Source organism: Suillus paluster, assembly GCF_016628075.1.
Source record: "Suillus paluster strain FC165 chromosome Unknown EDB91scaffold_28, whole genome shotgun sequence".
NCBI classification, from domain to species: Eukaryota; Fungi; Basidiomycota; class Agaricomycetes; order Boletales; family Suillaceae; genus Suillus; species Suillus paluster.
In genome coordinates, this window is record NW_024537588.1 from 202,074 (window position 1) to 214,151 (window position 12,078).

The 12,078-nt window shown below is 49.0% G+C and overlaps 4 protein-coding genes across 4 annotated transcripts; 2 read left to right on the plus strand and 2 right to left on the minus strand.

Annotated features, from left to right (window-relative positions):
• The first annotated feature begins 1,688 nt into the window (after positions 1-1,688).
• Positions 1,689-2,641, plus strand: EDB91DRAFT_1135149 (uncharacterized protein). The gene is made up of 7 exons (XM_041318802.1): positions 1,689-1,945; positions 1,998-2,017; positions 2,068-2,100; positions 2,155-2,251; positions 2,303-2,331; positions 2,393-2,423; positions 2,486-2,641. The coding sequence occupies exons 1-7, from the start codon at positions 1,810-1,812 to the stop codon at positions 2,554-2,556; spliced, it is 417 nt and encodes a 138-aa protein (XP_041176847.1). The 5' UTR covers positions 1,689-1,809; the 3' UTR covers positions 2,557-2,641.
• Positions 2,642-3,398: 757 nt separating this feature from the next.
• On the plus strand, positions 3,399-5,650 carry EDB91DRAFT_1202792 (thiamine pyrophosphate enzyme, N-terminal TPP binding domain-containing protein; the record flags this gene model as incomplete). Its single annotated transcript, XM_041320675.1, has 6 exons — positions 3,399-3,650; positions 3,707-3,836; positions 3,893-3,995; positions 4,046-4,188; positions 4,251-5,155; positions 5,211-5,650. The coding sequence occupies 6 exons, from the start codon at positions 3,399-3,401 to the stop codon at positions 5,502-5,504; spliced, it is 1,827 nt and encodes a 608-aa protein (XP_041176848.1). The 3' UTR covers positions 5,505-5,650.
• Positions 5,651-6,031: 381 nt separating this feature from the next.
• Positions 6,032-8,160, minus strand: EDB91DRAFT_1053839 (laccase; the record flags this gene model as incomplete). Its single annotated transcript, XM_041313782.1, has 12 exons — positions 6,032-6,105; positions 6,161-6,222; positions 6,282-6,305; positions 6,358-6,506; positions 6,562-6,582; positions 6,646-7,354; positions 7,410-7,437; positions 7,491-7,575; positions 7,623-7,772; positions 7,829-7,897; positions 7,950-8,001; positions 8,051-8,160. 12 exons carry the CDS (start codon positions 8,158-8,160, stop codon positions 6,032-6,034), a joined length of 1,533 nt encoding a protein of 510 aa, XP_041176849.1.
• Positions 8,161-8,721: 561 nt separating this feature from the next.
• EDB91DRAFT_1082376 (uncharacterized protein) lies at positions 8,722-10,141 on the minus strand (the record flags this gene model as incomplete). The annotated part of the gene is made up of 8 exons (XM_041315483.1): positions 8,722-8,811; positions 8,917-8,988; positions 9,042-9,075; positions 9,126-9,174; positions 9,293-9,577; positions 9,626-9,681; positions 9,830-9,960; positions 10,007-10,141. The coding sequence occupies 8 exons, from the start codon at positions 10,139-10,141 to the stop codon at positions 8,722-8,724; spliced, it is 852 nt and encodes a 283-aa protein (XP_041176850.1).
• Positions 10,142-12,078: the final 1,937 nt, after the last annotated feature.

Consider the following 12,078-nt stretch of genomic DNA (forward strand, 5'->3'; position numbering starts at 1 on the left):
CACGGTTGTTACTTGCACCATGAACTTTGCTACAACAGTTCTTTCTATATCTTAAGTGGCAGCGGAGCTCCTTCATGGAGCACTGAGGAATTTGGTGGCTGATGTGGGTGTCTGATGAAATGGATGTCACGTGGTTCATTGAGAATCGATTGGTAGTCATCTCATCAAACGCCCCAAACTTGAGCTTGAAGCTTGAAGCGTCCCATGGCATGGTCGGCATAGGCCAAAATGGAGGGCTGGCCAGCGGACTTCAAAGGACACTTGTTTTTGCTCACCGTGCAGCGCGTCCGTACATCTCACTCAGTAGGTTTTCCAGCCGTCTGGATGCGAAACTTAAAGTGTCATTTGCAGCGAGGGAGCCAAATCACACCGAGACTGATAGATGTACGCCTTTGTAGTGAGCCGCAAAACGTCTCCATCCTTGAATGCACACGCTCGGATTACGTGCGTTACATCGTTTCGCGGGAATGGAGCTGTTTTCTGAATGAACACCTACTAGATTTCGTTGAGTTCGGGCCCGGGAGTACTTAAAAACTGAACCCACATAATAACATTCGTACGTTCATCCTTCAATCGATGGGACTTCGCTAAGATAGCTAAATCATAGAACGGAACTGGTTGCGATTTTCATGAACAACGACATGCGCCTGCAACGTAAGTTTTAACCTTAAGTTGACCTTACCGTATTACAGCACGTGTCACGTATGAAGGGATGAAAAAAAGCACATACTGTGCCTTGTGCTGTGCAATATACGACTATCATGAGGAAAGGGTAGGGAAATGGCTCATTGAGAAGTGGCAGATGCGCCTATTTTTACCCATCATAATCAGAGGATTGCAGTTAGCCTCCTGGTAATGTGAGAACCCCCATTTCGACATCAAGCGGATGAACTAAAGATTGGTTTTAGGAGGGAAGGTGCTGCAGCGCCCGAACGAGTGGGGATTTTCAAAATCATTATCAATGTCAGGTCAACAGTGCACAAGGGTACATCACTGTAATTCCTTCAAATACATCCACGTAATTGTCATACTTGCGAAGCTCGCTGGTGGAGACACCTACGCCTCCTGGATTACTTCCCGTCCTTGTGTCCATGATATGCAAGCTACTCACAAACCTCCAGGTGCACGCGTGACGGTGCATGCGCAGGCCATGCATGCATGAACGGTCTGTAACATCTTCACTGCTTACAAGCCTTGGCCAATTGGTGCAGCGACCAAGAGTCTCGGCCAGCAGAGACAAACCTTGTTGATCGTTTTTGGTGGTTGGCATTGCTGGTGCATTCAAATATAGATTCAGGTTTGACAGTTCGAAGGTCCGTCGAGACACATCATTTCAAAATCATTCGCAAAAGCGACAGGATCAAACCCGTCGAACTGTCAACCACGTGCTTCGGCTTCGCTGAGCACCCGAAGGTGTACGTGACCGAACTGCATACCACGACACCGCGGATCCCCTCGGCGGCTTCATATACTATTACTGTTTGGTCAGTCTTTGAGCGCTCTTTGACCGAACTAGGTTTTTATATCGGCAGCAAGAAATGGCCAAACCTTACAATGGCTTATCCCCGTTCGCTGCATTTCCCCTGCACAACATACATGTGTCTGGGGTTCGGGTTCATGTCACTTACTTTCCAGAACTCAAACGGCACAGCATCAGTTCCTATCAGATCTTGTTGTATGACCAGACTTGAGTGCTTCAGAGGGCTTCTGCCCGAAACGATTCCCACGTTGTGTCCGGAGGTTTGATATAAGAAGGTGCACGATATGTTATTCCTTGCGCTCAAAATCCATTTTCTGCCTCTCGAATGAATGGACAAGATGGTGTATTCGGCTGACGATATTGCAGCAGCGAGGAGCTTGCAGACACACACGATGCGTCTCTTTCTTGTCAGTTCGACAGCCATTAGTAATAGTGTACCATCCATGCGCTGCCAGTATCTATACAGTGCGTACTGTGACTGTCTGAACTACTTCTCCCTTGTTCTAATACAGCTCAGCTTCGATGGCAACATTCTGGGTGAGCTTGTCCTGATAGATTTCCGACTGTTGTTAAACTCCATTGCCCAGACCTACGATTACGTTTGTTCGCTTCATCAGGAGGTAATACACTTATTCAACCTCATTTTGAAATTCATGATAATCATCTATTCAAAGTGGATGTTCCTGCTTCTGTCACGCTGGTCCAGAGTAAAAGGCTTTTATGTTGCTGCACGATACGTGCCTTTTCTCCTCTTCACCGCGAATCTATATCGTGCGTTCAGCTCCAGTACACATCGCTATCAATTGACTTGACATGGTTCAGTGAACTTCATCCCGAACAAGAGCACAGATGTATGTGAACGCGCGGTGGAATTTCTGATCGATGAACGACGCTTACTGCAAACTTCGCCAGGAATGCCAGACATTGAACACTGCTTGTGCATGTACGTGCATGGCACATACATATTTGCACATCCTTGCCGAGTGCTGTCCATTCCTCTCACAGGTTTCAGCATGATATCAGCCGTTAGCTCTGAATGTATCTCTTCTTCCTCCGCGACATATCTGCGTTTCTGATCCCATTCATTCAATCTTTTTCGTCCTCAGAACATGTGCACTATGAAGCAACAATAAATTCGTAGTAGTACCCACGCTAACAGCCTTTTTCGTGAGTCCCACCGTAAGGTCTTTAAGTAATATTAATTCTCAGATTCTTCCTTAACCTGAGACTACGCGATCACACAAGGTGTTCCAATCGCTGCGGGAAGTCATCCAGTATGGGTGGTGAGATCTTGAGAGTGAATGTATACGTACGTTAATTATGGGCTGCTATGTTTCCTGCGGAAACGTAGCCGCACAAAATTATCGGACGTGGTCTGTATATATTGGTGCATGACCTTGCACAATGCACTACCAAATGTAGACACTCCCGCTCACTGTGGACAACAGTGAACTAAACGCTCGCTTTCCAGGCAGACCATGCACAATATTTAGATAGACTACTCCAATTGATAGATAAACCTCTAGCAGCGCGTCTCAACCCTTGAATTTTTGACAAAGTCCTGCCAGTGCACTATCAACAATCTACAAGTTTTGTTTTTCCCGTTTGAATTAGCATGCGTCCCAGGTCATGGCAACCGTAGAACCAATGATATCAAGTCGATATTAGTCACTACCGAATGGCAGCAGATAGCGGCCTCCATATGCATGTTCTTATCCATGACTGTGTATTCATCTCCCACTCATCCAAGGTTGAGTTCTCAACCTTCAACATATGCAACACTGGTATGTGCGGCCCGTGGGACCAGGAAAATGCATTGCATCCCATGTCAATGTGCACATGTCCCAGGACAATCAGGACTATATATATATATCACCTGCGCTTCACGATCTAGCGGTTCCCTCCATCGTTGCCCACGATGTACACCACATCTTCTCTCTTCTTGCATACGCTAGCCCAGGTCGGCATCACCCATGCATTCGTTAACTGGGGCTCGGATCACCCTGCGCTCCTGGAAGATCTCGAGCGTCAACGCGTCGATCATGGTGATACCGTGGTCGAGATAATCACTTGTCCCAATGAAATGGTTGCGTTAAGCGCAGCGCAGACATTTGTGCAGGTCACGAACAGGCCCGCTGCAGTCATTGTGCATGTTGACGTCGGAACCCAGGTTAGTGTCATACTTGTGGCTTTGCAGAGAAATTGACTTCGAACACCTTGTGATAGGCCCTGGCTGGTGCCGTCCACAATGCGAGCAGAGGCAAAGTTCCTATCCTGGTGTTTGCTGGTGCATCCCCTTCTACTGTGGAAGGAGAATTGAAGGGGTCAAGGAACGAGTGGATTCATTGGATGCAAGGTCAGATATCTATATTTTGATCGGTCGGAGATAAATCTGAGATTCTTTATGCGTAGATGTACCTGACCAACCTGCAATTGTCAGGCAATACATGCGCTTTACTGCACAGATCAACACACCCGAAAATGTCCCTCATCTTGTCAGACGTGCCCTCCAAATGTGAGCTTACTATCCTTCAAAGTCAAACTTGGCTGAGACGTGCACCCCAGTGCTACAAGTGAACCAAAAGGACCTGTATATCTCTGGGCACGCAGAGAAGTAATGGAAAAGGAGATCGATGAATCCCTATTCAACGCTCCAGCATCTCTCTACAGATGGCCTTCGATCGAGCCAACCGCGCTCTCTTCCTCAGGTAAAGTACCATAGTAACTGCCAGTGGCACCACTACTGCTTTCGCTCACTGCGCTCGCCCAGCCGTGAACATGATCGGCGATGCCCTGGCTCAGGCAAGCAACCCGCTTATCATCACCTCATACATTGGGCGGAATCCCGCAGCCATCACCGCCCTCGAGATGCTTTCCCGGCTCATGGCTATCCCTATATTTGTGACCTGCCCTAGTGCAACCAACATATCTCTTTCACACCCCTTCTTCGTCGGTGTCTCCTTCCTTGCGCCTGGTACGCACACCCCGCTGCTCCGCACAGCCGACGTAGTCCTCGTCATCGACGCAGAAGTCCCGTGGATCCCAATGAACAAGAACAAACAAGGCAACTTCGAACGCCCAAGCGACGACGCCCGGATCTTCGTCATTGACTCCGGCGACCCCCTCAAAGAAAGCATCGGCAATGAACACGTCGCCAGCGTCGCAGAGCTCGTCTGCCGCGCCAGCGCAGAGGTCATGCTCTACCAACTCCTGAACTCTGGGCGCACAGGTGCCGCGACAGGGTTCTACGCGCGCTCTAAGAGCATACAGGGGGTGCACGACGCGTTTATTACGGCCATGCGTAGGGAAGAGACGCTCACTTCCGAGCCGAACGCGCCGTATGCGCCCGCGCGTATCTTCGGCGCACTGCGCACGGCGGTAGAGAATAAGGTCCCGCACCCTGCAAGCACGCTCTACCTCAACGAAGCCATCAGTAACTACCCGCTTACGTGGACACACCTGCACCCCGACATGCCTGCGGGCATGTTGGGCTCTGGCGGCTCGTCGCTCGGGTGGGCGCTTGGTGGGAGCGTCGGTGCAGTCCTAGGAGGCGTGAGCGCGGGTAAAGGTGCTGGGAAAGTGGGGTATGAACTAGTAGTGAACGTGGTGGGTGACGGTACGTTCTTGTTTGGAGTGCCTGGGAGTGCATTCTGGATGGCGAGGCGGTATGAAACAGTGAGTGCTACTTGTTGATTGTTCGAGTGGGTGCTGAGGATACTTGGGTTACAAGCCCTTCCTGACTATCGTTTTGAACAACGGAGGCTGGAAATCACCAAAGCTCTCTATGCTAGGCGTGCACCCTGAGGGACACGGTTCCAAGGTCATGGGCAACCAGCTCACCGTGGGCTTTGGACCCGCCATGCCCGACTATGTAGGTATCGCGGTAGCTGCGACTGGGGGATGGGCGTGGGGAAAACGCATCGCTGCGGGTGATCCCCTGGGGGAAACGATGGCAGAGGCTGTGCGGATCGTGGTGGAGGAACGGCGGTGTGCGATTGTGGAGTGTGTATTAGAATGTATTTGAGAGGCGAGGATGTAGAGGGTGCGCTGGTTGGTATTGAATCTGCCCTGTAGAATTAGTTGCAATGGTTGTTCGCTGATACCCCTAGATTATTTGTATGGATGACATGGATATACTGGGCGCTGGCTGTCCCTGGGATTGTTAAATGGTGTGCGTTCCTAACCTCACTAGATTCGCCATCTGGATGTGACATCGCGGCAACGCCGTTCAGCGCCATTAAAACTGCTTGTAACTGCAGTGAAAAAAGTCACTGTAAAAGTCATTGAATTGTCAACCAAACCTCCATTATTTATGTCGACCATCGACAGTAAATTTAAATAACTTGGCTCCTATCTGGTATTCGCAGAATAAACATTGCGGCAACGCCATTCAGTGTCATCGAGTATAAATTGACTACATAGTTTCAAACTGTATGCAACCCCAGTAAAAATGGGAGGGCCTATAGAAGTCATCCATTTCAAACAATAAATCGCCGAAAGTTGGCGTTCGTCGGATAAGGGTCCACAAAAAACCAAAAACAACAATATCAATCAATTTGGAGGAGGCAGAGGGAAATTTTGGGGGAAAAGGTTATCATATATCGGACAGAGCCGCTTCGAAGAACCTATCGCTAGTCGTCAAACCCACTCTACTAGTAGTTCATGGTGCTCGGTACTCACTACGGAGAGGCTGTGAAAGTGCTACATCTTGAGGAGCCTCTGCAAATACCAATGCCATTCCGCTGCGCGCACAGAAATCAAAAGTCCATCCAAGCTCGGTATAAGGGAGCAAGAAACTCACGTGTATAGGTGCCAATCGATATGACTTCAGAAATCATCAACATTATCGGGGATGAGCCATCAAAGCCAACACTCACCAGTGTAACAACCAGGGCCCAGGATTATCCGTGATGAAGCGGATGGTCACATAGTCACCAGCAAAACCAGTAGTCACGGTATCGCGCATGACGGGGTTGACATAGTTGTAGCTGCTACTTCCGGCACTTCTTATGACAGCAAAACTGTGCTGTGAACCAGTTAGTGGTTGACGGTATGTACATCGATGACATGTCAAGGCGTACACCATGTAGATGAAATGGATGCTGTCAAAGTTTCAGTCTATTGTCGATCGAGCACATAAGGTACAGGAAATGAAAAGAACTTACAGGGCGCCCATCGGCATTGTCAGGGTTCCAGGAAATCTCGATAACCTTGTTCCGCGGTAGAATATACACGGAACCATTGGGTGCCAGATTCGAAGCCGTCATATCACCGCTCAATAACTGTAGTAGTACAGGGACACTAGGAGAAGTGTACTGAACCCCATTGATGAGGAAGTTGTAACTGGTCTCATTTTTCCCAAGGATCAGATCAAGCTTTACGTCTGCACCATTTTCCTGAAGCAAACGAGATGGAGGCGGATACAAGGGGTGTAGGTCAGTCTCTTTCAGAGGGGCCAGGTTTGGAGTCGTTCTGTTTTTCGGGTCCACGTCGGGAGAGCCTGTGTATCGTAAGATGGCCGTAGAGTTCGTACCTGTGTTCGGATCCGCATGCACCCAATAGTTGTCGACGGGCCTGTTCGTCTCGAGAATGAAAGAATACCGCTGTGCAGCATAGATCTGAATAGAGTCTACCACGACCGGCTCGACGTATTGGCCATCAACCTCAATTATGGTGAGCTTGTGGTGATCGATAGAGAAAATATAGTTGGGCTTGCACGCCATGTTCAGTAAACGGAAACGATATCGCTTGAACGGCTGAACGTCGATGACGGCGTAAGGAGAATCCGGTCCTCCCTGATAGCTCCCGACACCGTTGATAAGCACGGAGTCGGGAGTCACCTGTCTTTGGACTTGAGGAGATGGTACGTGATACCTGCAAAGTGAGCCGATTCAATCTCAGGAAAAGCCTCAAGGTCGGCTCGGCTTACCAGTCCATCAACGTGATAATAGTAGATTCTTCGCTTAGGTGTCAGAAGCGCAAATTCGTTTCGGCAGGCTGACTGACTGACCATTATCAATATCGTAAGAGAAACGGTATGGATCGTCGGGGTCGTAGATGATCATTGGACCTCGTAGACCGTCGCAGTATTGGACCTGTAGTCCACTCAGTCACCGATACGTGAATAAATCGAGGCACAAACTCCATAATGAGAGTGGTACCAGTATGTTCCTACTTGGTCACCAGCATTGAACTCGTACAGAAAAGAATGCCCTGGAGCGAGCGGGCATTGCGTAACGAATGCTGTGCCGTCCATCTGGTTACTGTGTCGTTGGAATATTCCATGCCAGTGCTTTCCGGGACAGGACATCATTGCAGGCTCCAATGCTTTAATAAATTGGTGCTTACGATGCTGGTGCCTATGAGCATCGTGTCGTCATTTAAATAGTTTGTGACGTTAATCTTGAACGTATCACCCTTAAAGACACATAAGATCACCGAGATTTTGCATATGCAAAGTAAATGTCACCTTCTGACCCGTGATAATGGGCCCGGGAAGAGTGCCACCAGCAAGAACCGCCCTGCAATGACCTCAGCGATCAAACAGGGTGAAATATAGGAAACACTGACGCCTTGGTGAATCCGTCTGGAGATACTTGAGCATTGGCCACAACAAGGTCAGCTACTGGGCCAATAGTGACGGCGTAACTCTGAAGGCTTGCCAGAAAGCACAGGAACATATAGTGTTGGAACATGGCCCAACGCTCCAGCTGATCGGAGGATGCTGGTGAACGAAATGCAGCTCATCCTTTGGCTTAAGTAGTGCTCTTTGGATCGTCTTTTGGATATGAACCTTGATTGGCTTCTCTTACGTGGCCGAGGATCAAAGTCGTCGACTGTGAGGCAATGGTGATACCATCGCAGTAGTTTCCCACCTGTAGATCACCGCCAATCAACTTGAATGTACGGACTTGCAGAATGAAAAACAAAAACTAATTGCCTTTCAAAGATCGGATTCGGACTCGGAATATGATGCTGACCCTCAACGGTACAAGTTCTCATATTGTGCGAGTTCCTTAACGCTGGCTAGCGTTCACAAGTTACCCGTCAATTCGCTAAGTGCCAGAAAAGGTTTTATTTTCTTCGGAATATGTCTTGCAACGAGAATGAAGAATGAGCATAAGGAGGTGGAGAAGCAACGCAAATCACCTACATGCACATTCTTCGGCTGATATTTCAAACGTGATGACAGATTTGAATCATGCCGGCCCCCGGGGCAGACGGACGGTCGACTTAGTACATTAGTTTACACGACTGCGAGTAACCGCCGCGAGGCGTGGAACATCGCTTATCATGAGAAGATGCGTTGGATGTACACATTGCAAACTGATCTGGGAGAAGTTTAATGATATCTCGAGCAAGCAACACTAATACGTGCTGACTAAGCTATCGAAAGGATCAATGAAGGATTCGAAGGTGCAAGAGACTATACTTACTACCAGCCGCAGTACTTGCAAGAGCCAGGAAACCTTTACTTGCTGGAAGGAACCCAGATGCGGACGGCATGTCTAGTCCATGCCCGGTCGTCGATACAATATGTCAAGGGAATGTGAGACCGAACCTTCAAGGATAGCTTTGTCACTCTATGCGAAAACCTGTTTCGGACCGCGGTGTTGAATACGCAGGGATCAGGCAGGGAACATACCGACCTCCTGTGGATAGAAGTCTCCCCAGGGGAGTGACAAGGAAGCTCACTACATGTGAGTGATGCCAGTTCGGGGTCATCCACCTATAGTACAATAACCGCATAATATTCATGGAAACGCATCTAGGTTCTGTTTTATGAGGATTAGCAGAGATCGTGGTATCTACCTCGGATGATACATTGATGAGATGGTGCTTCTACGCTTGTCCTGGCTGCTGGCCGTTCGGTGTATCTTGGGTTTTTGCTTTGGGGGTTTTTGGGCTGATCAGTGATGCTGCCCTCCCTCGCTTTGCGTTTAACTTTGCAGGTATCCTCCAAATTACCTTCAATATCCCGCTCTCTATCCAATCTCGCCTTCTCGTGGAAGACAAATTCTTCATCGTACTCCACGTCGTTTTTCCCCTGCACGGCTGTTTCAACTTGTTTGACGGTGCCCTTCTTTTTTTTGGGTGCTATAATTGGGTTCACACCAAGTTCACTCTACCGAATTTGTCATTCACGCGTGCCCCAGGCGTTCACCATGGGGCCCTGGTAACCATACTCCCGGCAGATCTTACTTCAATCATCAAATATCAATCACAGACGCTGCTCAAGAATCTGACTAGGCACGCTGGATAGGAGGTACGAGAAGTTAGAACTAGAATCGACCAATTGCACCGTAACACCGACCAATCACATTGTACCATCGACCAATCCAACTGTACCATAGACTAATCTCACTTATCATCAACCATTCACCCCATATCACCAACCAATCACCACATATCGCCAACCAATCACCCCATATCACCAACCTGTCATCCTGGTACACCCGCCGAGCAGCCATCTCCGCCATCTACATTGCTGCTGATCATCGCTGATCAATTGACTTCCCAACGCACAGCTTCTGTATCGTTGGATTCGTTTTCAGAGGACGCGGAGCACGCAGCAAAGGTTCTCGATGAGATGGTGCGCGAGTTAATACCGATACATATTCTAATAATAGTTGGACAGCTCGAATGCAAATAGAAATGCATGACGTGATTCTATAGCTATAAGCGAGCATACCACAAGCCAGTTGAAGCCACACGTGACACAACTCACCAGAAGTCCCTGCCACTCATCCTGCTTAGCAGTATCCAAAACACCGATGCATCAACGGCATGATACATTTATTGTACATAGGCGTTTTTGTGTTGGATTTCGTCAGAGTTGCACTACGCAGTACGCATATTTCTCGCATTCTTGTGACTTTTAGCCCAATGACCGGACAGGGAGTGAAAAGGCACGCATGAAACGAGGCTATCGACTCCTAGACCGAGGACTTGCGAGGAGAAAGTGGCGCATTGGATTAAGCGTTAAGGGGTATCCGTCAGTAGCCTGGATGGAACGGGTGAGTATCATCTCTTTGGTGGCATTTACCATTGATATCGTCTATCTCTGACATTTCTGATGGAATGTACCCTTGTTACGAGACCTTCGACGAGCCATTACACTCCGTGGGCCCGGGCCGGCGAGGTGGGTATGCCGACGATCATTGAAATTGAGACTGCAGGCTTTTCGATGATCACATTGTCCTTAGCCCTGTATCAGATTGATGAACTACATGATTTCATCGATTTCGGAAATCCTCAAATTGATGCAAGTGTAGCAAGAACATCTCGAGAAGGGTATCGGAACGAAGTTACCGCACGGACAGTTCTTCGATCTTTGGCGGTGTTCAAACATTCTGCGTATGTCATTGTTTCGCAATTTCGATTGACTTCCTCTTTCTTCATGCGAAAATACTGACTTTGGTCAATCAAGGTAGAAACGGACACTACGATGCTCATTTCGGTCATAAAAGCTCTCAGTGGTGGTATATCTAGCACGGACTCATATCCACTGCAGACCTCAGATTCTTGTGCTGGGACCACGCCTGGTCCTTAACGTTCGAGAATTCACGGCCGAGAAAATTTTTCAAACAAGAAATATCCTCGTGCTTAACGACGAATGCATGTCCCGGCTCACACATACAATATACCAGGACAGCATACAGAGGGCCGTTCGCCAGCTCTGAAGGGCATGTATGAACGTAAGTCCTGGAGAGCGTCGGTCAATGTGCGTATGTGCATATGGGATGCAGAGGTCAACACTGATCGAGCATCCTGTAGTGCTCGGGATCGCGCTGGTTGCATCTGCCTCGTTAGCGGTAAAGCCAGTACCTATGGATGCTAGAGGCGGGCATGAGGGCATGGGGCTCACAAGAAAGCCAGTCGGCATGGCTGCGAGCACAAATTAATTGTTGTTCCAGAGCACATGTTCTGAGGACGAAAAAGGTCCCCAACATTGTTGGTGTGCGATCCCAGTCAAACTCCAATCTAGATTCGCCGGCTGGCTGTGCCAACGCAGCATTCACTACATATTTACTGCAGTAAAAAATGGGAGGGTCTGTAAAAGTCGCAATCAAGCCTCTATCTCTATCTCTAACAATAAATTTAACAGCGACTTTTCATATCGTCGTGATCTCGCCAGACTACCAATACCACGGAACCCGCACCAAGCTGCACCAACTCTGTTTTGCTGATAGCAGCCGCATCACTCCCGACATCGCTGTATGCTACTGAGCCATGGCCGATTCCAATGGCGGGTCCCAGTTTGGGGCCCTTGGTCTTTCCGAACGGCAACGAAGCCTGTCTGGCAAGCTGTCAGATGCTCAGAGCTGGATGGTACGATACAATGCAGTTCCACGCTTCGGACGCCATCCTGACGCCGTTTTATGCCGGCTGCTATCTCGTGCTGATGCTAACTCAGCGATGGTCGAACCCCTGTCCTGTCTCACCATTGCATGCCGACGTTCGTTCTGGAGTCCTGTCCACAAGGCCCATGCTGCGCGGAATTGTGATGGTCGAGGAGTAGGAAACAGCTGGCCCTGGGCGGACTGTGCCGCGGACAGCGGCGCAGCAAACAAACTGGTGCTGAAGATTAACGCAGG